Raw genomic sequence first — 24,845 nt, 5'->3', positions numbered from 1 at the left:
CCACAGTCTGTGAACAATGAATAGTAGCCATCAAGGACATACAATGGCTTGACCACCAATTTTTTGACTGGTATGGATAGATTGTTTTGATTTAGGACCTTAATATTTTCATTTTGGCATATTCTTTTGATTTTGACTAACTGACAAAAATAAAATAAATTGTTTATGGTCTGTATTTCCTTGACGACTGCCATAGATTTCAATATGTATTATTTTCGTATCGTTAGTCTCAAATGCCCGGGCGCCACTGCCTCGTCCCCGGCCAAAGGCCGCCGCCCGGCGCCGGAATATTGCCGTCAAACGTCCAGCGACATCTACACCTGCTATACTTTTTCAATTTAAATGTAAATCTTTAAGTCGTACATACTCATTATTAAGCGTTCCAATACATTTATCATTGATTATAAATATTGTATACAAATGTTGAAGCATAGTGTGTAATGTTCACGAGTTCCGAAAATGTTCATGTTTCACGTGAAGTGACACACCACAGTGAAATCGAGCAGTAAGTCATCTCAATTTGATTTGGCACGCATAAGGTTCATATTCTAAAACGTCGCTCAAGTATCTCTCATCAAGAATACATTTTAATTTGGTTTGAAAGGAGATTAAAGCGGTGTTTAGATTAGTGATTTGAACCGTTATTTTTATGGGTGCGAAATCATTTAGTGTGTTGTCCCTTTCCCTTTGACTGTGGCGTGACACTCGTTGAAATAATCTTATCTATCCACAATGTGATAGCTGGTGCAAAAGATTATTTACGTGTTAAGTATGCAAGGATTAGTTAGAAGTAACAAATAATTATAGTGTTAATAATGCATCTACTAAAATTCGTGTGTAAAGCGTAGAGTCGCTGTCCTAGTCTTTTAGTTTCTTTTTATAATCATTTTGAGCTTGATAACTAAGGTGGCTGTATCTGTTTGGAGCTATTATTTTAACGTTTTCGAATGTTAGTAGCGTATTATTGTTTAGGTAAAAAGTATAGCTTGTGTAACATTAAAAGTTCTAGCGAAACTCGACCCAAGCGCGTTGCAAAGTCCATGTTTGAAGAACTTTTATTGCGCGACTCGAGCCACTAACAGCAGCTTGCTCGACCGGATGTAACATTTGATTTTCATATTAGATGGTATTTAAGTTTATAGATAATTTTTATTTGGGAAGTAATTTTGGCTGATTTCGAAATAAAATATTTATAATGCGAAAGCGAAATTTTGTAGTTATTTTAGAATTAAAACTACATATTATAAGTACATAATATTATATTACTTTATACATGAAATACTTCCATCGCGAATATTTACTGTATCTTATAAGACTTGATTACTTTGGCACATAGCTCACCAGGTGGCGCCACTGTGCGGCCTTGTTACGCTACGAAAGTGGCGCCACTTCGTGGTGCTCAATGTTGGTTTGGTGATCAGATCACTTGTTAGGTAGGTCATATCCTAGTATTTAAGTTTTAAGTTCCAGTTAAATTGATGATCAATGTATTTTAATGTTTTGTAAAAATAAGTCGATATTTTGGATTAAAACTATCAACTTATTTTTTAATTTGAAATAATGTTACACTACAGTGCACAGTGGTGCCATCCTGGTGATAGTTTTCCTACCGTTGCGACCCTGTCATATTAAGACAGTGGCGCCACTCGTGGTAACGGTAGGAAAACAATCTTTCTAGGTGGCGCCACTGTGCGGCCCTGTCATGGTAAGACAGTGGCGCCACTCGTGGTAACGGTAGGAAAACAATCTCACTAGGTGGCGCCACTGTGCTGCCCTGTCATGGTAAGACAGTGGCGCCACCTGTTGTAACGGTAGGAAAACAATCTCACTAGGTGACGCCACTGTGCGACCCTGTCATATTAAGACAGTGGCGCCACTCGTGGTAATGGTAGGAAAACAATCTCACTAGGTGGCGCCACTGTGCGGCCCTGTCATGATAAGACAGTGGCGCCACCTGTTGTAACGGCAGGAAAACAATCTCACTAGGTGGCGCCACTGTGCGGCCCTGTCATGGTAAGACAGTGGCGCCACCTGTTGTAACAATGGTAGGAAACCAATCTCACCAGGTGGCGCCACCTGTTGTAACGGTAGGAAAACAATCTCACTAGGTGGCGCCACCTGTTGTAACGGCAAGAAAACAATCTCACTAGGTGGCGCCACTGTGCGGCCCTGTCATGATAAGACAGTGGCGCCACCTGTTGCAACGGTAGGAAAACAATATCACCAGGATGGAGCCACTGTACACTGTAGTGTAAGATTGTCACCCGTCAGTAGCGCCAACTAGCGAACTAAATACGGCAGCCCTCATACGTAAGGGCAAGAAATAGTTTTAATCCAAAAAAATAAACTTGTTTTAACAGAACGTTTTATCAAACAATTTAACTGGAACTTACATATCACTTATAACTTAAATAATAGGATCTGCACTACCTAACAAGTGATCTAATCACCAGTACCAACATTGAGCAATAAAATCCGAATTAAAAAAATCTAAATTCCTAGACTTTTTATGGAGGTAGTGCCTAATTTGTTAGTTAAAAACCTATTTTGAAGCCAAATTAGTTGTCAAAACATATCTTGGAATTTAGCCTTATTTTGCTGCTCCCATTGAGTCGGTATCGTCAGGTCAAGAAAGCTGATCTTCGGTCTCCTTGAGGAAATCTTCGAAAATCTCGACAAAACTGTCGATGCCTTGTCTAAAGTTTTCATCGACGGCGCATTCGTCTTCTTCGTCGTTGAAGAAGGCGTGGGCGAAGTCTATGATCTTCACGGTGCCCCACGGGTGGGGATTGGGCTCGTCGCTGGACAGCTCGTCCAGCATTGCGCGGTAGTTCATCTTGATCTTGGAGAGTTTGTCTTCGTAGTTGTGCTCGAAGGAATGGTTTGTGTTGAGTTTGTCGAGAGCTTCGGTCCAGGACGACTTGATGGCGGGAGGCGGGGCGAAGGTGGCCTGAGGAGAGATGTGAATAAAGTTAATAAAGACAGCAGCAGTGTGGCACGACGGGAATTCAGTGTTATTTCCGTACAAATGATTGTGTAGCGACTATTTGTGTAGTTTTACAGACGGTGGTTCAAAAGGGAATGTAAAAATGGTCGTGCAAGCAGCACGGACGTAGTGTGTAGCGTCATCTATGATTCATTATATGAATTAGTTCGTAACTCGAACTAACTACAGTTCGGTAAGAAAGTAAGAAGAACCATAGATGACGCTTTACAAACTGTTTATAGAGATGGCGCTAAACATTTGTGTTGGTTTGGAACAGCCCCTAGTTGCAAAAAGTTCTTAGGCTTCGGTAAGAAAGTAACAAGAACCATAGATGGCGCTTTACAAACTGTTATAGAGATGGCGCTAAACATTTGTGTTGGTTTGGAACAGCCCCTATAGTCTTTTTCACATAAGATGATCCGTATGACGTTTCGAGTTTGAAAGATTTAGAGATGTCACATAACTAAACCATAGCGATTTATCTATCGATTTTTTTCGAAGAGGTAGTGAAACCTACTTTTAGAGAAATATTTTGTATTGGTGTTATTTAACAAAAAACATGTTTTTTTTTTTAATTACAAATATTATTGTAACAATTTTTTATTGATAATATTCAAATTTCATGGTTCTTGTTCAAAAAAACGATTCCTAAAAAGTACTGGTTCTGTTTCTTTAAATTAAAAACTATTAATTTATTTTCAATGCGTTTATTAAAGTCAATAATCGAAAAATATAGTTGATTTTTGGGATGTTTTTAATAACTAAGTATTCACTGCAATCGATTAATGAACCGCGGAAATGATTTTTATTAAACAAGAAATCCCCAGCACTAAATCTATTCCGTTTCACACATTGCGTACATTAAATAAAAAATATTTTTACATCGTATTTAATTTAAATATAATCAATAGACTCAGATTTTACTATAATATTTCAAGACAAGTCGTTAATTTTTTTTTTATTATATTCCTAATAAAATACAAATATTTTTTCAAAAATATTCTGCATATGTAGTATGCGTAATATGGATAACCTTGAAGTGTCATACGGATCATCTTACGTGAAAAAGACTATAGTTGCAAAAAGTTCTTAGGCTTCGGTAAGAAAGTAACAAGAACCATAGATGGCGCTTTACAAACTGTTTATAGAGATAGCGCTAAACGTGTGTTGGTTTGGAACAGCCCCTAGTTGCAAAAAGTTCTTAGGCTGATTTCACAGCTGTCTGGGAGACCCGTACGGGCTGTTACTACGGGCGCCCGAAGCGGGAGCACACATGAGGAGCTAGAACATGGTTTCACAGCGACGCGGATTGGTGCGCACGCGATCCGCTCCGGGGAGAGCCCGTACAAAGCAATCGTTTCGTACTAAATGAACCCACGTTTCAGAGCGCTGCGGGCGTGAACCGTACGGGGCCTTCGGCACACGGTCTGCCAGTACGGGCCTCCCGGTCAGCTGTGAAATCAGCCTTAAGCTCGATTCACACATATCAGTGAAGCCACAGTTCCGTCACAGTGTCCGCTCAGTTCAGTACCAGTGCTACAGTGTTGCGTCAGTGAAATATTTTGAATATTTTAAAATGTCAGAGAGCTGTTTCAATATTCTTGTTCAGAAACTATGAAGTAAGTTATTTTGTTTTTGATGCCGCGGCGGCGTCCGTGATCCGACAAAAAATATCGTCGTCAACGAATACGTCCGTGATTGCCGGTGTCGGCACTGACACTGACAAATGGGGATGCGTTCATAGAAACTGTATGAAAGAATATTTCGCACTGTGCCGGTACTGAGCCTGAGCCCCGATTACGGTAACTTTTAACGTCTACAATCCAGAGACGCTTCTCGATTCTGCGATACGATTGGTCAAAACAGCTGACGTACGCTGTTTAACGACCAATCGTATCGCAGCAGGGTTGCATGATTTAAATCAAGTTGATTTAAATCACGATTTTTATTACATGATTTTTTTAATAAAAATAATTGATTTAAATCAATGACCGAAAATGGACTTAATGAAAGGCTGGGAGTTAATATTAATCAACTGTAATGTTCGAAAACAATGTTAATATTAGGTGTTAATGTATGAAATTGTCGTTTTGTATGGAGAATCTGAAAAATTTAATTTTTCCATATAATCACATTTGCGATTTTTCAGATAACTACATAATTAATTTTTTTTGGCGGTGTTGCCTGCTCCATACATCAATTCTACGTAAATAAAAATGTATTCCGTAAGAAAAACTAAAGAAATGATCGCAGAACCTAATAAAAATCAAAAAAATCAAATTAATCAAAAAAATCGTGATTTTTTAAAAAAATCTGATTTTTTTGATTAAAATAAAAAAATCGTGATTTTTATCCACCCTGTATCGCAGAATCGAGAAGCGTGTCTGGATTGTAGACGTTAAAAGTTACCGTAATCGGGGCTCAGAACTGTGACTTTTTTTATGTGACAGGAGGCAAACGAGCAGACGGATCACCTGATGGTAAGTGATTACCGTCGCCAGACCCAGGGGCGTCACAGGTGCGTTGCCGGCCTTTAAGGTGAAGATACGCTCTCCTCTTGAAAGCTTGCAGGTCACTTCACTGATATGTGTGAATGGGCCTTTAATGAAATCGGTATGTTACCTGCGCGGCGGCCATAGGGCTGAGCGGCACGGCGGCGAGTGCCTTGTACACCGGCCCGCGCGCCGACAGCTGCCCGCGCAGGCCGCCGCCTCCCGCGCCCGCGTGCAGAGAGTGGATGGAGCGCCGCCGACGCGGCAGGGGCGGCCGGCATGACGCGCGCGACCTGAGGGGAAGATAACAACTGTCTACAGCATTTTTGCGCACGGGTTATGCATAGCTTATTTTTATTGCTTTAATACCTAGAAATAAGAATAACAACAGAATTTTTTTCTGAATTTGCTTTTATGTGTAAAAAATAGAAAAATTCATATCAATGAATGTATGAAACATGAACATAGAGATGATTTAATTTGTTGCCAATTTTTTTTTCGTTCTTTCTTTCATTCTTTCTAATTATTAAAAAATACCAAACATCCATTTAGATTCATTCTCACAAGAGAAAATTTAAAATAGAGTCCAAATATTTATTAAAAATGCAAAGTTCTAATTTCCTGTCACGTTCCATAAAAGATTTTTATCATAAAAATCTAACCCTATCATGCTTTCAGTATACTGGCCTTGGTAACGTCGTCTCTCAAATCCCACTATATTTTGATGAAAGCGTGCCTCTTGTTCTTGCGAATAAGCCCCCATAATTATCTATAAATATATCCCAATGAGAATGTGACGTGCATCTTTAGAGACATTCTACTATGAATATGGAAAATTCAAATCGCTATAACTCTTTAAAAAGCAAATATTTTCGATTTGTAATCGCACTTTTTCATATAAATTTGCTTATACAGGGTGTTAGGTAAATGGGTATATGAGCCGACACTAGCCCATGTTAACATATGCATATAAATGGTATGGTGAAGTCAGAAATTTGATATCATCATTTTAATTTTTTAAATGTTCATACAAAATAAAAATTTTAAATTTAGATTTTTTTAAATGTTTTTTTAATGTTTTTTTAAATTTTTTTAAATGTTCATACAAAATAAAAATTTTAAATTTAGATTTGTATGAAAATTAAAATAATTAAAATGATGATATCAATTTTCTGACTTCACTATACCATTTATATGCATATGTTAACATGGACTAGTGTTGGCTCATATACCCATTTACCTAACACCCTGTATAATAAGTAAAATCCATGCGCAAAAAAAAATTTTTGTTTTGTTGACCGGTGTAATATCAATGCAACTATACTTGCTGGACAAAGGCTATGTTCAGATGGCAAAATTTTAACGCGCGTTAGCGAGCGTTGACGCGGCGCTCAGAGGAAAAGTCTAGACGCAGGCGATCGCGCGTTGACGCGCACTTCCATCGCAATAGCTTCTTCCACGTCCATTTTCTAAGCTCTATCAAACAGACTGACGAGCTCCTCGCAACGCGCGTTAGCGCTTGTCATGTGAACTCTTTATAAATTTAATTCCGCGTTGACCTGAATATTCCGCGTTAACGCGCGTTACATGTGAACATAGCCTAAATCAGATAACAATATTAGCCCAGTGATATCGGTGTCAGAGAGACGATTCCAGACTTACTGAAGGTTGGACTTTGAATTTCGTTGCCACTGAACCATTGTGGTAAACCCACTCGTAACACAATCATACAGGAAGCTTAGCTCGAGGGGTCGTACATGACTATTAGTGTAAAATTTAAAAAAAAATAAAGAATACGAAACGGGTATGTCTTAACATAAATAAATATAAACAATATGTCACATCATACACAAGCAGAAGTATCTACTGCTTGAGAACAATCTCACGGCCGTCTATCTTCACGCTCACTTCCACTTCTGTATCCTCCACAAAAGGACCTGTATGTCTGCGTCCATTTCTGTATCCTTCGCAGCTGAAAAATCTAGCCCTGCAGAGGAATTTAGTGTTAATACTCACACGAGCGTGTCGTCAGTTTCCCCACAGCACTCCCGAAGTCTAGTCGCGTCATACACCAACAGTAACGACGTTGAGAACAATCTCACAGACGTCTGCCTTCGCGCCCACTTCTGTATCTTCCATAGCTCAGTCAGGAACTGAAGTATGAGCGCGCGGCACAGCGGCGCTCCGATGCCGTTCAGGTAGTTACGGATGGCTGGAAAATTACATTTTGTATTAGTCCCACAATACCCGTCGAATCATGTCTCAAGGCCTTGTCCAGGAGGGCAAATTCACCACGAATGTTTTGCGATAAACTGTCTTCTAACAACTGCTGTATTGTCGTATACTAAAGTGACAGGAACTAACACAGCCGCAGCGCTAAATCGCCCTGTTGGAAATCTTAGGAGACGTTGTTTGTTGGTATTTGTATTTTCACACGCAGTAGATGCAGTGTCTTGAAGTAATGGCAGAGTGCGCATCGATAGATAAAAAGCAGCACGCACAGATGTAGCGCCATCTATGGCTCATTGCAAGTTTGTCCCAAGTCCCGGTAGTTCAGTAAGAAAGGAAAAAGCTCATAGATGGCGCTTTACAAACAGTTGCTCATAAGTAAATAGAGGGCACTAAATGAAGGTTTACAACACGTCCTCCCACCGTTTCAATGACCACCAGGTGGCGCCACAGTAAGTCCTCTCACTCGCGAGTGGCGAATAAAATAACATAAAAATTGTAACAGTTTACTAATTAATTAGCATGCAGAATTTAATTTATGAGCTTTCGACACAAAACTTGAAATTACTTCGTTTCGGAGTTCTTTTGTACGTGTAGTAACGTGTCACAACGTGAAGCGATTTCGAAATTGTATCTGTGAAAAGTGTAACTTTTCCTTGGTACAGTCAGTGTCAAATAGTTCATAACATAACCTTATTCCAATTCTAACAGATGTGTTGCGTACTTTTTGGCTACTTTGAGTATCGCGAACTATTAGACGCTGACTGTACCAAGTTGTTTTACAGACATAGACAAAGATATAGATTGATTCATCCACGAAGACACGCCCCACTAATTGGTCTCGTGAAGCGCGGGGTGCGGGGAGTTTGATCCGAGCAATCCGAGCATCATTACTATGGTGTGCGTGTGCGCTCATGGATGATTTAGCGTGTACCGATAACACTCAAACATTAGCGGATGAATGGTGGGGCGCGTCTTCGTGGATGAAACGATCTATAACACAATAGACATGTTGACACCACCAGTCAATTGACGTACTTTTTAAAACTGTCAAAACGAAACTCTCCCATAAATTTTCTATGGCACTACAAGCAAGTGACGTCACTATTTTGTCAACTCAATTAAACTACTTTTTTCAATTACAATGCGAACCGTAATCGTAATTTATATGTAATTTAAAATTAATTAAGTTTTTAAGACCAGAATGAAGGGTCTTTTTAAAAGTTGTGGTTTCGAATCATTGGGGTATGGTGTCAAACTGTCTATTCCCCGTACATATCCCCTCAAAAATGCGTCTCACCCTCTCTCACCATGCGTCCGTGCAGCTTCTTGCCGTAGTCCTTGCCGAACTTGAGCAGCTTGCCGGACGCCAGCTTGTGCACCTGGTAGCCGGGGATGCAGAAGCCGAACTGCTGCTTGCACGCGGCGTACTTGCTCTGCTCGGACTTGATCTTTTGTTCCGAGGCGAGCGGGTCCCAGGTTCTTTTGCCTGGAAATCGGAATAAAGAATAATGTAAGTACGAACGACAATGTAGCATCTAAATGTACAGTCTAATTTTTTAGAAATCAGCAGAAATGTCATCAAATATGGCCAACTGACATAAAAATATTTTTAGTCTGTGAACTAGTGATGCGACAAAACCTCTCGTTAATCGCGAAGTGAAATGTTGTAGTACTTGCGTATCATCGCCGGGTGATCGTCAAAATACTAAAAATATGCAACAAAGTCGCAACATTGAATGTGAACTGATTATCAAATTTTCGAGAACAGGAAACAAACTGTATGCACAGATGTAATCAAAAAGCACACTGGACAGTAAAACAATCAATGATATCCGTAAAGTTATTAAACTTCTGTTGCTTGCTGTTGCTTGCTGCGTGATTGGTGGATTTTGACATATCTGTCAATGTCATGTCAAAAATAACCAATCATGCAGCATTTGGACCTCGCGTCTACGTATTGCCATCTGGCGGATTTTTCAATCGCGAAAACCCTCATTGAAAGAAGTTTTTTATTTTCTTAAAAATAAACAATGGAACAATACGTAAGCATAATTGCATAAAAAAGTAAAATAATTTCGTTTAAATAAAACCGACTAAAAATTAAACTGACTCCGAAAAAGTAAACACTAAAAGTAGAAAAATAAATTTACGTTATCTCCAATATTGTCGAAGTTATCGCTGGAAAACTAAGCAAAGTATCGTATATTTTTTATTTAAAATTAATCAGTAATCGGAATAAGTGAATGCTTAAAATAATATCGATTAAATTTACAGATTATTGTCTATGACTCACAGGTTACGGCACTGATGTGTCAGAGACAAGTCATAGACAAAATGGAGATAACACATGATTTTAAACGTCAAGTCAATTTGACAATGTCACAAATTTTCATCGTCCACGTATTTTGCTAAAATAATTTGTTTCAAAGATTGATTTCAAACTTGTATAAACGTGAAAATAAAGTTGGTTTCATGGGCTTGTTATATAGTGTGTATGATATTATGAACACGTAAGTGATTATGGTGTAATTGTGTATGAAAGTGTTTGTTTACATCTCTGCTGGATTCTAAAAAATCAAGGTATAGTTAGCATAATTTCTAGTTAAAGGTAAATAATAATCATCAGGTAATGTAGTTTTTACTACAAGAGGACACGTGTTTTAGTTAACCAGAAGCATTTGGAGAAATTCGGGCTACCCGCTAGCCTGTCAAATTGGGGAGGCCTGATTTTCATTTTATTTTTTCCCTTAGACCCGATTTCCACCAAAGCGGAGCGGAGCGGAGACATATCGGGCTGTCAAATAATATGTCTATAGAATTTAACAGCGGTGGCGACGTGGAGCGGAGTAGAGAAGAGAAGTGGAAATAATGATTTGTCAATAGGCTGTATAGGCCGCGGCCTTGGGACAGCAGCGTCCTAGGGTCGGAAGATTTCAGAGGAAGGTTACTTGATTTCAGAAGATAAAATTAAAATTAAAATTTAAAAAAAAAAAGATTGAGACATGTAGAGGCTCCTTAAGAGCAAAATGACGATTTGTAAGAACTATTTATTAGTCTAAACAAATAAAGAAATTTTGACTTTGACTTTGAATGAGATCCAACACCCCCCCACAACCCACGGGCGGCAAATCTGTAAATCCGCTACTGCCACATGGAACCCGGTACCTCTGGGATTGAGGTGATTTTACCACCAAACTACAGAAGCAGCTAAACAATAAGTCATCAATCACTTACCAATCTTAACATCCATGACGCACTGTTCCAGCATCCTCTGCGTGAGGTCCTCCAGGATGATATAGTCCTGCTCGAAGCCTCTATACGTGAACTTCCTGCAGCCGTAGTACTTGGGCACGAAGCTGCGCAGCTCCACCAGCTCAGGGTCGGAGGAAGCCTTGATCCTCGTGTAGAACTCCACCTCGCGCTTCTGCGACTCTTTCAAGATGGGCTTGAGAACTGTTCCGTTGCATTGGAGGAGCCCTAGAAGTGGTTGAGCATGTTCAATCTATTGTTTTAGGAATAGGAATTTTGTGTTGTTTAATTTCAGGAGTTTTATAAAAACGAACTGTTTGATCAACTCTTGATAGCATTGACATTCATTTGTATTCAAGCGACTTCGTACGCGTGGAAACTTCCAACCCCCGTTTTACCCCCTTAGGGGTTGAATTTTGTAAAAATTTTGTCCTTCGAGGGAGCGCGTAGTGCACTTCCCAAGTAGCATTTTACTCCATTTAAGAGTTCACTAGTCGTTCACATGTACTCCACAAGCTGTGTATGTCAGCTGTATACGAGCTGTATAGCTTGCTATAATGCTTTTATAGAACCAGTTTGGGCACAAATTAGACAGCCTTAAGTTCACTATGGCTGTACATTAGCAGTATAATAGCATTATAATAGCAGTTTAAGTAGTAACATCGGACTTAAGGCTGACTTACGGCACTATATGGGACGCAGTGTGAACCATACAACGTACGTGAGTGTAATAAAGAGTAACAAGTGACTAAATGCACAGCTTTCAAAGTTATAAAGTCCGACAAAAGTACTCCAATGCTACCTAAAGTTCACGAGTGTCTTAAATTATTTCCACATTTTAATATTAGTTTGGTATTTGTACGTGAGTGCCAAGAGGGAAACAACTCGGGCGGATAATCATTTATGCAAATAATAACACGGGTTTTAAATTATCTTAATAATGTTAATGCCATTGGGAATGCAACTTTATCGTGAAATGTATACATATTTACAGCTAAAATATTTACGCGCCTCTGTAAAAACGCGATATTCATTTTAAAATATTTAAAACTGGTTGAGAGGAAATCTACAATTTTCAGTTTTTGATATTGGATTGGCATTATAATTATATTACGGTAATTAATTATAACATGAAACCAAAACTCAATCGCTCTATCTGCGAATTTTGTGATAAATCTGCATTAATTTTGGAGATTTATTTGGTAAATATTTTAGGTTATGTAGAACAAAATGGTGGAAATGAAATACGGCTATGTGAACTGTTATAACTCCAATTTAATGCGGTGAGCGTATATTAGGTTCACATGTGTTCTGTTAGAATGCTGTTATCTATATGAAGTTCCACATTTGTACCACTACAGCGCTAATGTCTATAAATTTATTCTAATGTGAACTTATGTACAGCTTTAAGATGTACCTAGTTCAGGTCAATTGTGTATCTTTAATTCTTTCAAATACTGAAATTTTAGAGATCCGCAATAAAAATTATTAATGTCCGTTAAATCGCCTAGCCCAGGTACTAATAGTCAAGTATGAATACCTAAAGCATCAGACGGTAGTGTTCCCGGTTTAAATTCGTTTATTATGCTTGACAATTTATTCAAAGCGGAATGAGGAATACGATTTTCAATAGCCCATGTTCTTATTTTTTTTTTCGAAAGGTTAAATAATTGTCCAAATCAAAATGGTATTCACTATCACAAGAACTGCAATCATCACACTCTGATATCTGGTATATTTTGAAGGGAAATTTCAGGTTCAGGCATAATATTTTCCTCTGCATCATGTACAGAACCACCATGAACAACTAAAAACAGGCTTGGGGAAATGTGTAATAGAATATCACATTCACATTCGTGTTCAGCTTAAAGCAAATAAGAGTAGTACTTGTGGACAAATAAACTGCTATTGATGTTAATGGACAACACATATAGTCCTTTTAACAGCCTACAGTGTACATGCGAACCATTGAAACACTTTTGTACAGATAGTAAAAAAAGGTTATTTTAATTATCACAAACAAGTCCTACTACAGCTACTAGCTGTATAACAGTCTAAAACAAGTAAACATAACAGCCTTTGGCTTTATAAATGACCACGTGTGTTCTATTAAAATGCTAGCTCTATAACATCGTACAAGTAGGCCGTTAAACAGCGGTTGCCGTATCTCTACCCTCCTATAATGCTCTTAGTCAGACGGCTGACTAAAGGATAGTTGTTAGAGTATTATAACACCAACAATCGTATAAAAGTATAACTCTACACTAGTCTACACTCCTATAAGTCCCTTAGACAGGTATAGGTGTAATTAATTGCAATAATACAGCTTATACATCACGAGTGAACTGTACTAATGCTTTAAGTACACATTGGAACTAAATGTGAACTCTTAAATGGAGTAAAATGCTACTTGGGTTGGTAGATGGAGCACGACTATACTTGGTTGGTTCATCACCCGTTGTCCTGGGTGAACGACAAACGCAGCAACCGAACGCGAAAAAAACAGTAGTGCCTACGTAGTCGCGTAGGTAGGCCACACGTCGCGAGAGCAATGGTCGAATCACGTCGCATAGCGTCATATTGCGTCCCTTCATGTAACGTCCCGTCGCTCACCTAGGACAATGGGTCACTCATAACCTCACCTGTGAACTTAGTGTCCTCGCTCTTCCTATGTCCCGCGACTTGCAGCCCGAAAGCCTGGAGTGCGAGACTCCCGCACGGTGTCAGCAGAGGAGTGGCCATGTCCTCAGTAGTCCTTCGAGGGAGCGCGTAGTGCACTTGGTAGATGGAGCGCTGCCGACGCAGCGGGCGTGACTGCTTGGCCGGTTCATCACTCATTTAGTTTGAGACCTGGTGGAGAAAAAACGCATAAAACTCATTCATTTTTGCAAATGGGCTTTTAAAAAGCACTTTTACACGTCCCAGTATTAACCCCACCACTGCTTCGGGACAATAAATGGGCCAGTGCTGAGAAGAAGCAGCGCAAAAAACTCAGTCACTCTTGTCAGCCTCCTTTTCAAGGGTTTACAGTCTTTAAAATATACGTTCACTTGTTACTTTTCATATCACACCTGAATGTAACTAAACATCACACACATCTTTTCTATCTAGTGTCAGAGCTTGAGCAAAATTAGGAATGTAGAAAAAATTTTAAAGCTAGGTACGATTCGAACACAAATAAAATATAGTCTTGAATACCTACGAAGTTTTAACGAACAAAACCAAAACTAAGAAATAAGTAACATTTTTTTCTAAATTCCTTTCCTACCTTCCATACATTTAATGCGTCCGTAAAATAATTTACACCAAGAAATGAGTCATTACAATTTGCTTGCTTTTACACCACTTTTGTTTGGAGCCGACCGACACATATTTTATAAATAATACCAATTCCACAACCGGTTATAATTATTAAAGTAATAATAAGATATCGGAGGACATCTCAATGTGAGCACCTACCGTGACCTCGATTCGTAATAAATAGTAAAAAGTGACCGTCACTAAACTTCCTATCACATCACATTTTACATTCGTATACGGGAAACCAATAGCATTTATTAAGACACAAGTCACTCCTTCGCTTATCTCTTATCAACACTCGATATAAACACATGCAATCACGAAAATACAAATTTATTCTCACACTTCCAATCACAATCAATTCGATCCGACATGACACACTGAGACTGCGAAAATGTGGGTAGTTACAAAAATTAATTATTTGAAAACGTACTTGAAAATTACGCAGAGAAATCTTGGCACTTATACCGCGGGCGATGCGATGCTAGCACAATACGAATGTAATAGAAAAACGGGATTTATCTAATCAATACATAAATCAAGATTGACTTGTCTTTATCAAACAATATACTTTTAAGCTACGATATTCGCACTGAAGATAAATAAATGTGCACAGGGCCGAACTAAGAGTTTGTTCTTTTCGTTCGTAGAATTACTTTGGGTTTGTACCTAAATGTTTAACTTAACCATTATCGAAATCTCAAAGACTTGCCTATCAACAAAAAAGGAAGATGTGATTCTTTTCATTCCGTTTTTTGTAAATCTGTCTTGCTTAAATAAAGATTTTATTATTATTATTTATTATTATTATTATTATTTTAAGAAAGAAAGTAAACAAAACACACAAACATCATATTCGATTGAAATAGATAGTTTTTTTGCAACAAAAATAATAGTCAATAGTTTCGACTAAATACCGGATAAGGATACAAATGAATTAACATTTAACATACATACACATAAGCGTATATTTCCGGCTTTATTATAGCGACTAGCATCTGCATTGCCCCCGTTGGGATTCGATCCCCTCAACCGTAGCTGGCTTTGTAGTCCGGTATGAAAACCACCAGTCGGCCTTCATTTATCGGAGTTAAATCAAATTTAAGCACTAGGCTTAAAAGATAATCCAATTTTTAATCCTTGTTTTAATGTGAATACTTGTACGTTTAATCATCAGTTATGTAGTACATGAAGCACAGATTGATTTGTAATTCTTACTAATACAACTGGACAGGTTTATAATATTGAACTTAGTTTCTGAATGAAAATGTTCCCAGTTTCTAGAAGTCCACCATTGCAGCGGTAAAGTTAACTAAATCATCGATCTTCTTTGGACACTAAATCGATTCATTTACATATTCTGGAGAGATCTCTTCCCAACGATAAACCCGCCTAAATTGTGACGTACCAATTTCTGTATAGTGATTCTTTAGTTTTGTACGGCATCAAACTAAAAAGTGTTACATACGAGTTGGTAGGTAAGATAGGAAATAAGTATAACCATTAAATAAAAAATACTATTTTGATTCGAGTAGGTAATTTATTTACAAGTATAATTAATATTTATAGAACCCCTCCCCAGTTTTTCTCCCAAGCTTTCCCTCTTCGACCAACTTGTCCAACAGAGGTATGGGCCTGAACACTGGGTTGCTAGTCTTCTTGTATATGGTCCCTAGGACAAACTTCTTGGTGTCCAGGCCTGTGTAGTCGGATAGCTCCAGGGGTCCCATGGGATAGCCTGCTCCAAGCTTCATAGCTATGTCTATGTCCTGGGCAGATGCGTCTCCTGAAAAATATTAATTTATGTAATTTGGTCATATTTTTAATAGCAATAACAGTACTTATGTTTTTGCATGCACTAACATAGCTGCTTTAACCCGGGTCTCCAGTGCGTATTTTGCCCTACACAATCAACAAAAATATCTCAACATTCAACAAAATTGTCTACAAAAAATGTTGAATATTTTTGTTGATTGTGTAGTGCAAAACATGCGCTGGAGACCCGGCTTTGTTGTTTCAAATTCTACCACAGAAAACAACTACATAATACCTAAAAATTGCAATTACCTAAATGCAACTTGAAAAGAATTAGTAATGTAGACATTCCATAAATCATTTTTTATTGCAAAAGAGCACTTAATAAAACCACTTAAAGCTGCCAGTCAGTGTGTATCTTGACATGCCTTCGACCATACTTTCATTCATCATAATTATGATTGATATTGTGCTTACCAAAAATAGTTAACAATCTAATCGTCAAACTGAACTTGACGATGTTCAATATCACGGCAATTTACGTAATAATCGATAAAAGTAATCGCTTCGATAATTATCTTATTTTATTATTTTTATCGGATTAAATTAGTTACACCTTTATGACACTATGCGCACTTTAGCAATATAAAAAAATCGTTTTCCTGTGTATATTATTGCCTGCAACATTACATTTCAGAAGTCGCGGGTTCAACCATAGCCCCATACAAACATTAGTGTGCATTAACAATATAATTGATCTGAGGTGTATACTCAATACGTTTATTGCTTCCATAATAGTAATATAAGTGTTAGAATGTGATAATACAGGTATTACAATAATAATTATTTGTGAGTACTGTAGTATACAAGCCCTGCTTAATTTGGCATTAGATGTAATAATATGTATAAACTACTTACTAAGATCTAGATTTATGCATTTAGAAATCGTAAAAAATTAATTTACTTGCAAACGATAAGAAAGATAACTTTATATATTTTTATGGCTGTTTTTTATTGATAAACTTTATCATTACATTACATACGTATCATAAACTTTACTTTGTACAATTATTTTCTGCAAATTCTGTACAACAGTAAATACAATACAATAAACAGTATTCACAAGGAATTAATAAAATTAAAACCCATTATATACCAAAAGAAACCTTTATTTTGTAAACAAGTGTGCACCTTATTACTTTAATTGATAAATAAAAACAGTTTACTTATTTTACTATAAATACAATTCGAAAACAGTCTGTCATGTTCAATATTAAATATTTATATAAAAATACATTGCAAAAACATAATACCATTTACCTTGAATAAATGCTAATATGCTAAACAACATTATATTATAGAAAAAGTCTGATGTAATATGATAATAGACAATATCCCAACTAATATTATAAATGCGAAAGTAACTCTGTCTGTCTGTCTGTCTGTCTGTCTGTCTGTTACGCTTTCCCGCTTAAACCTCGCAACCGATTTTGATGAAATTTGGCATAGAGATAGTTTGAGTCCCGGGAAAGAACATAGGATAGTTTTTATCCCGGTTTTTGAAACAGGGACGCGCGCGATAAACTTTTTCTGTGACAGACTAAATTCCACGCGGGCGAAGCCGCGGGCGGAAAGCTAGTAACATATAACAAGAGAATAGAATCGACCCTCGGGCAAATACTGCAAGCAGATTCGCTTTTAAACTCTGTATAATCCAGAATCGCTGTAATAAAAAAATGCAAAAATGGAGTATAGGCCCGTAATATGTTTGAGAATCATGCCAGAATGAAAAGAGACTCAATTATGAATCTACATAAGAATAGATTCAAAGTTTGTATCTATGCTTGTGTTTAAATCGGGATTTCTGACAATAAAGGAAATTCAAAAGTAACCCATTAAATCTTAGACTTCTTGTTGTACTTATAGAACCCTTCTCCACTCTTGATGCCCAGTTTGCCCTCGGCCACCATCTTGTCAAGCAACGGGATGGGCTCAAACACCGGGTTCTTGGTCAACTTATACATGACCTCCAAGACGTATTTGTTGGTGTCTAAGCCGGTATAGTCGGCCAACTCGAAGGGGCCCATGGGGTAGCCCGCACCTAACTTCATGCCGATGTCGATGTCTTCTTTGCTGGCGTCACCTGGAAAAAAGAGCTGTGATTATTATCAATATGTGGATTATAAATAGAAGGAACATAATATGAAATGTGTACCTAAACTTGACAAAACCACCACTTTTTTTTCATAAGGCCATAAAGTTCTCTAATTTTTAAATTCTCTACTGTAGAAGCGGAGCATTTCTTTTTAGATTAGTTTGAGATGCAACTCTATACGCTAAAAATCAAATAAGTAGGAACTTTTTTTTTTTTTTTTTTAGACGCCTTTTACGACATCCACAGCTTTTAAGTGCTACTTAACCGATTGAGTCCCAGACGGCTTTAATTAATGTCATAACAATTGATTATTTATCTATTGTGTCTAGATTCGCGGAGCTTGAAGGATTAATACTAGCAGTATTTGTCTTATATAATAGTTAGCTTAATATAATTAGAAGCTTAAGTGAGTAAATTCATATCAATGATGATGATGATGGTGAAACTGACTTGAACCAAAATAAGCCAATGTGCCACTACACCCTATATTTTAAAGCACAATAAGTAATATTATGTAAGTGTGTTTGAGCGCAAGACAAAATAAGTATGAAATCAACATGTCAAAATACAAACAGATATACATAAATAAAAGCAAGAAAGAGACAAATGTAAGAGTAATGTACTTACAGGTAAAATTTTTCAGACCCAGAGCAAATGAAACCAACACCATCCATACGCATCCCACTCTTTTCAAGTCCAAAATTAAAGAGTACAACAGATGGAAATTAAACAGCCACCTTTTTTTCAGGATTTTTCAAAAAGTGACTCGATATCTATGGCTCCGTACATTTTTCTAATATTGGTTATGAAAATGAAAAACTCCCAAACTAAGCAGAACTTGTATATCTTGACTCCCGGATTACTGATAAAACATGCATAATGCAATTTGCTCATGTATTGCATAAAAACGATTTGCTTTGATGAATATAATATTGTGTATTTCTGTAGGTACAATATCCTTTATGGAGGATGAAGAATGCTTGCTTGAAAAGCCTTTAAAGGGCTCTGGCAGAGTAAATACAAATGAGTAGGTCATCTTCATACAAACGCCGAGCGCGGTTTGTAATTTAGCGTAGATTAGCGGGGTGTTGCGCCGAATTTTGTCAGTGTGTGCGTGCGCGCCGTATACGTATGGGCGCGCTCACATACAAACCGCGCTCGGTGCGTTTCTATGAAGATGACCTACTCATTTGTATTTACTCTGGCTCTGGCGAATACATTGCCACCATAATTTGAACTTTATTCACTTACAGGGTCGAAAAGCAATGAATTTTTTAACATGCTGTACACTATTAATTGTTCAAAAGTACTGACCTCTCTTAATTGTTCAAAAGCCTGAAGACTAGAGTGTATAACCAATGTGTGTTACCAGTGATAACTTATGGCTCGGAAACGTGGCCTCTCATTACAGGCCTTATACAGAAGCTCAAAGTTGCACAGCGTGCTATGGAGAGGGCTATGCTTGGTGTTTCTTTGCGAGATCGAATCAGAAATGAGGAGATCCGTAAACGAACCAAAGTCGCTGACATAGCCCGACGTATTAGCAAGCTGAAGTGGCAATGGGCAGGGCACATAGTACGCAGAACTGACGGCCGATGGGGCAGAAAGGTTCTGGAATGGAGGCCGCGTACCGGAAAACGCAGCGTGGGACGTCCACCTACAAGGTGGACCGACGACATCGCAAAGGTAGCAGGGAAGCGCTGGACGCAGGCCACTACCAATCGATCAACATGGAAAGCATTGGGGAAGGCCTATGTTCAGCAGTGGACGTCCTGTGGCTGAAATGATGATGATGATGATGACTGACCTCTCTCATACAGCCGGATGGCCTCCGCGCTATACGGGCCGAGCAATCTGTTCACCACGAAGCCGGGCGTGTCCTTGCAGGTGATGCAAGTCTTCCCGATGCTCGCGCCCCACGCCAGCATGGCCTGGTACGTCTCCTCAGACATCTGCTCGCCCTTGATCACTTCAAGCAAACGCATCACTGGCACTGGGTTGAAGAAGTGGAGGCCGCCGTATCTGCAATGAAAGGATATTTGGTTTGAAACTGAGAACTAAATACTAAGAACATTTAATAATTTTGGATATTGCAAAGGCACTCAATTGGATTGAATGGTTGCATTGGCAATTATTAGTTTAATTGATTTTCACAGATACATGGTAGGGTCCAAAAGATAAGGAGACATGTAAAGTGCCTCATAAGGGCTACCTTTTTCATTTTGATGTTCATAAGTGCCAATTGTGGTCTAAATTGAATAAATATTTTTGATTTTGATCATACAAAAGATATGCATAGCTAAGTACCACTGCACTGTCCAAGTTCATTCATTGCTAGGTAATAAGATTATAACTCAAACTGCCGAATATCGTCAGGTTTATTGAGGTAGAAACTTGTTATTGAGGTACTCATATTTCATGATCTAGATATATTTAATATCTTCTTTATCTTCATGTGTGCCATATCGACTTTTTAGCCCTTAAGACATTCATAAATAAATAAAAGCCTTATCTATGTTATCAGTCACAAACATTGAGTTTTTATCAAAGTACTTCTTCAGGCAACTATTTTAAAAGAGGTTTCAGTTTCGAAATTAACTAAATATGTAAGTAGTAGAAGAGAACAAATAATAGGCAACGCAACATTTATCATTTGTTCATCATATGCATGACGACTGTCATATTTATGGCATGTTATAATGTACTGCTGCAGCTATCTATCTATTTTACAATATGAATGTAAACTCAAGGTCATGCGCATAACGATTGTGTCATAAATTGGGTATAACAGTAATTAAAACTTATAATAAGATTTCTTTCTAGATACTTAAGGTACTTTAAATTAATAAACATATTGAAGATTTCTATAATGTTAGTCTTTAAATTAGACTATCGTCGTTCATATTGCAATTTGTTCTATGTCAAAAATGACAAGTTTACAGGAGAGTAAAAAAACAGCGTACTTACGGGAAAAAATCTTTTAAGACACCAAAATGTTTTTTAACTAATGTTTCCTAAGCAGTTTGTTCTTTTTAATATAAATATAAAAGTCTCCATAAATAATTTATATTTTGTTAGAATTTTTTTTGAATTTTTTGACATTGAACAAATTGCAATATGAACGACGCTATGATTGTTATGTGCCATCACATAGGGAATAATGTAAAATGAATACAATACCTGTCTTTCCTCTTGATGCCGGCTGCAATCTCATTGACTGAGATGGAGGAGGTGTTTGTTGCAAGTATGGTGTGCCCTGGGGCAAGCTGAAATGATTTTATAACATTAATTTAATTATAGTATTATTTGTTAGGTAATACTTTATCTGCATTATTTCAAAGTTGAGTTGTAGTCAGCGTTGCCAGACGTCCCGATTTTGGCGGGACGTCCCGATTTTTAAATCAAATTTAAATGTCCCGCGCGGGACAGGCTCTGTCCCGTTTTTCGGAGAGAGACACTCACTTCACCAGACTATTGTTTGAAACGCCATATTATTCTAAAGAATATTTTTTTTATTTCGATTTTTGTTTTTTTTTGTTTTTTTATTCTAAAAACGAATTTAACGATAGAGTAAATCTGATTTAAAATATTTTTTTTTGTTAAAATACATTTTCTATGGCTACTTTTGCTAGCCACGGTCACGTAAACGTAATTTTAAGTCAAATAAAAGGATAAATATTTGAAAACCTTTGATTATACAGGGTGTTTCTTGTAAGGTGTCAAGCCGAAGGCAGGTGATAGGTGAGGACTAGACCTATCGATTTCACCCCCATGTAAGTTCTACGATTTTTCGTAGTTTAGAAGTTATCGTTAATTTTGTGATTTTTTCAAATTTCATGACCTAGTGGCTTAATTTTTTTTTAATCTTTTTTTTGGGTTGACTTTTCTCAGATTTCTTTTTTTAACAGATTCCCTATTAGTTGCAGATATTTGAAAAAAATAATCACCTTCCTATCTTTGATGCAAGATACAAAATTTTTGCTAGAAACATAAAAAATATGCTTTTAGCAGAACATTCTAAAATTTTCAACTGAAATGTATGAGAAAAAAAAAGAATTTCCATAGGTCCAAAATAATTTTAAAAACTGCGCAGTTTTCTAAACTTTCATAATAACACAAAAAAACATGTACTTAATAGGCCATTATTTTCTGTAATCGCTCCACTAAAGTGGTAAGTCGGAGATTCCGTTACATGTTTTTGACTTTCTTAGGACTAAGTAATATTTGCAATCCCCTAAGTTTACGATATGTAGAACACATTTAGAGACAATAACTGAAAAGATTTTTTTTATCCACAACGTGGAAGCTCTTGCTCTTCATGTGGTATACAAAAGGGAATGAAAATTTTGATGATAAACCATATTAGAATGCAAGAAGCTTTTGTAAATTTACGAATAATTGTTTTGCGTCGTTTTCGAATGTGCATTCAGGTCAGCGACGGACATTTTGAACATTTACTTTAAATTAAATCATTGCACCCTTTTTCGCTCGCTCTCTCTCTCTCTCTCTCACAGACACACACACACACGTACACACACACGCGCGCGCGCACACACACATACACACACACACACGCACACAAACACACACACACACACACAAACTCTTTCTCTTTCCTTTCACACTCTAATAGGTAGGTATATCAAATTTAATCGTAAAGTAACAATTACCACTGTGGTCTAGTGGTAAGACTACCTATTTAGGACAGCCAATTCCTCTGTGGTTTAGGATTCCGGGTGAAGCTCGCTGATCATCCAGCAGTTTCCAACTTTCCATCAGGTCAGATGAAGGGCAAGAGCTTCCTCGTTGTGGATAAAAAATGTTCTGTTCAGTTATTGTCTCTAAACGTGTTCTACGTAACGTACACTTAGTGGATTGCAAACATTAGTTAGTCCTAAGAAAGTCAAAAACATGTAACGGAATCTCCGACTTACTACTTTAGTAGAGCGATTACAGAAAATAATGGCCTATTAAGTACATGTTTTTTTGTGTTATTATGAAAGTTTAGAAAACTGCGCAGTTTTTAAAATTATTTTGGACCTATGGAAATTCTTTTTTTTTCTCATACATTTCAGTTGAAAATTTTAGAATGTTCTGCTAACAGCATATTTTTTATGTTTCTAGCAAAAATTTTGTATCTTGCATCAAAGATAGGCAGGTGATTATTTTTTTCAAATATCTGCAACTAATAGGGAATCTGTCAAAAAAAAGAAATCTGAGAAAAGTCAACCCAAAAAAAAGATAAAAAAAAAATTAAGCCACTAGGTCATGAAATTTGAAAAAATCACAAAATTAACGATAACTTCTAAACTACGAAAAATCGTAGAACATACATGGGGGTGAAATCGATAGGTCTAGTCCTCACCTATCATCTGCCTTCGGCTTGACACCTTACAAGAAACACCCTGTATACGTTTTTTACTATGTCCTGCTTCTGACAGAAGAATCCCGCTATTTTCACTCAAAAAGAAACAAAGTCCCGACTTGGCGAAAAAAAACACTGGCAATGCTGGTTGTAGTCATGTAAAAGCAAGTATTTCATGAAAAATACTTTCTATATTTCTATTTCTAGTTAGTAGGTGCCAATGTAGGTAGATGAATTTCAATAACAATGATTTAAACATTCATTAACCTTTGAACCCTAAGTAAAGTATAAAAATGTGTTACCTGGTCAAGTTTGTTGAACAACTCCTGTTTAACGTCCAGTTTCTCAACAATAGCCTCAATGATTAAGTCAGCGTTGACAGCATCCTCGACCTTTGTGGCGACCTTGATTCTATCGAAGGAATCTTTCACGAAGGCCTCCACCTTGGAAGCGTCATCCTTGTACAGCTTCTTGCCGACTCGTACGAGGTTGTTTTGAATCGACTTCTGTGCTTTGTCAAGGATTTCTGGTTGTAGGTCAACGATGGTCACATTTTGACCGGCCTGTGCTGCAACCTGTACCAATAAATGTTAGATTCTGGTCTTTACATGAAAATTTTAAAAAAGACAAATACAATTACACAATATTTGTAGCTGCATTGGGAGATTACATAGGGGAATGCAAATAACATAGTAACATCTTAAAATCCTTATCAACAGTGCAGTACAAAGTTCATGATAAGGCAGCATTATCTTGACAAATTCCAAAACAAACTCACCTGGGCGATACCTGACCCCATGAGGCCTCCGCCGACCACCGTGACCGTCTTGATTGCATTCCGAGTTGAGGAACTGCAAAAGTTCCGTGTGACGCCGATCAACTTATTCATTTTACAAAACGCGTTAGAAAGTAGTAAAAGACGCGACGATGTAACTCGCGACCGGCACAAATACTACCCGCGGCCCGCCTGACGTGAATCCGGTTATAAATTGGCGCTACAGTTAAAATTTTATCTTATACGGAGATTATTCTATCGATGATAAAACTTAGCTTTCAATAACTTAGTTAATACTTACACATTGTGAGCATTTTTCGTTGCGCACAGCAAGAGTAACACACCTAGAATATTAAAATGATAAACAATTTAATGGGAATAAACGAAAAATGAAATTATTTACAAAATTGCTCAAAACACACGGTAGGACGACATATAAATAAACGTTCCAAAACTTCTACAAAATTACAGCAGGTAGTTGTAATAAAAAAAAAAGTATCGTGTATTAGCAATTTTTTCTACTCTAGGTGTAATTT

General features: G+C 37.4%; 2 protein-coding genes across 7 annotated transcripts; both read right to left on the bottom strand.

The window, feature by feature from the left end:
* Positions 1–2,348: 2,348 nt before the first annotated feature.
* Ipk2 (Inositol phosphate kinase 2) lies at positions 2,349–24,739 on the bottom strand. Of its 4 annotated transcripts, none has more exons than XM_028316591.1 (7): positions 24,611–24,739; positions 13,602–13,809; positions 10,945–11,187; positions 9,008–9,196; positions 7,495–7,690; positions 5,609–5,771; positions 2,349–2,950 (listed from the first exon to the last, which is right to left on the bottom strand). In XM_028316591.1, exons 2-7 carry the CDS (start codon positions 13,795–13,797, stop codon positions 2,627–2,629), a joined length of 1,311 nt encoding a protein of 436 aa, XP_028172392.1. In that variant the 5' UTR covers positions 13,798–13,809; positions 24,611–24,739; the 3' UTR covers positions 2,349–2,626. The 4 variants fall into 4 exon arrangements, with proteins under 4 accessions (XP_028172392.1, XP_028172391.1, XP_028172394.1 ...); XM_028316590.1 differs by lacking the exon at positions 24,611–24,739 and adding an exon at positions 14,693–14,796; XM_028316593.1 differs by lacking the exon at positions 24,611–24,739 and adding an exon at positions 14,603–14,668.
* LOC114361529 (probable 3-hydroxyacyl-CoA dehydrogenase B0272.3) lies at positions 15,809–24,780 on the bottom strand. Of its 3 annotated transcripts, XR_003656603.1 has the most exons (6): positions 24,313–24,780; positions 23,837–24,109; positions 21,350–21,435; positions 19,977–20,191; positions 17,655–18,157; positions 17,195–17,409 (listed from the first exon to the last, which is right to left on the bottom strand). XR_003656603.1 is itself a non-coding variant. In XM_028316595.1 (5 exons), the coding sequence occupies exons 1-5, from the start codon at positions 24,421–24,423 to the stop codon at positions 15,816–15,818; spliced, it is 915 nt and encodes a 304-aa protein (XP_028172396.1). In that variant the 5' UTR covers positions 24,424–24,780; the 3' UTR covers positions 15,809–15,815. The 3 variants fall into 3 exon arrangements, 2 of the variants coding, with proteins under 2 accessions (XP_028172396.1, XP_028172395.1); XM_028316595.1 differs by lacking the exons at positions 17,195–17,409; positions 17,655–18,157 and adding an exon at positions 15,809–16,045; XM_028316594.1 differs by lacking the exon at positions 17,195–17,409 and having other exon boundaries at positions 17,581–18,157.
* Positions 24,781–24,845: the final 65 nt, after the last annotated feature.

The sequence above is a fragment of the Ostrinia furnacalis genome, unplaced genomic scaffold, assembly GCF_004193835.3.
Source record: "Ostrinia furnacalis isolate ACB-3 unplaced genomic scaffold, ASM419383v2 OfSCF5789, whole genome shotgun sequence".
Taxonomy (NCBI): domain Eukaryota; kingdom Metazoa; phylum Arthropoda; class Insecta; order Lepidoptera; family Crambidae; genus Ostrinia; species Ostrinia furnacalis.
This window is presented reverse-complemented; position numbering and strand designations above follow the sequence as displayed.

What these genes read in the sequence shown, in the direction of transcription:
- Ipk2 (XM_028316591.1), bottom strand. Translation starts at nt 13,797, where the DNA reads ATGAGTGATGAACCGGCCAAGCAGTCACGCCCGCTGCGTCGGCAGCGC. An exon ending in CGAGGACACTAAGTTCACAG is followed by an intron (nt 11,188 to 13,601) that starts GTGAGGTTATGA and finishes AACCACTTCTAG; the next exon opens with GGCTCCTCCAATGCAACGGA. An exon ending in CGTCATGGATGTTAAGATTG is followed by an intron (nt 9,197 to 10,944) that starts GTAAGTGATTGA and finishes TCCGATTTCCAG; the next exon opens with GCAAAAGAACCTGGGACCCG.
- LOC114361529 (XM_028316594.1), bottom strand. Translation starts at nt 24,423, where the DNA reads ATGAATAAGTTGATCGGCGTCACACGGAACTTTTGCAGTTCCTCAACT. An exon ending in TGTTCAACAAACTTGACCAG is followed by an intron (nt 21,436 to 23,836) that starts GTAACACATTTT and finishes AAATCATTTCAG; the next exon opens with CTTGCCCCAGGGCACACCAT. An exon ending in CATCCGGCTGTATGAGAGAG is followed by an intron (nt 18,158 to 19,976) that starts GTCAGTCATCAT and finishes TCTTTTTTCCAG; the next exon opens with GTGACGCCAGCAAAGAAGAC.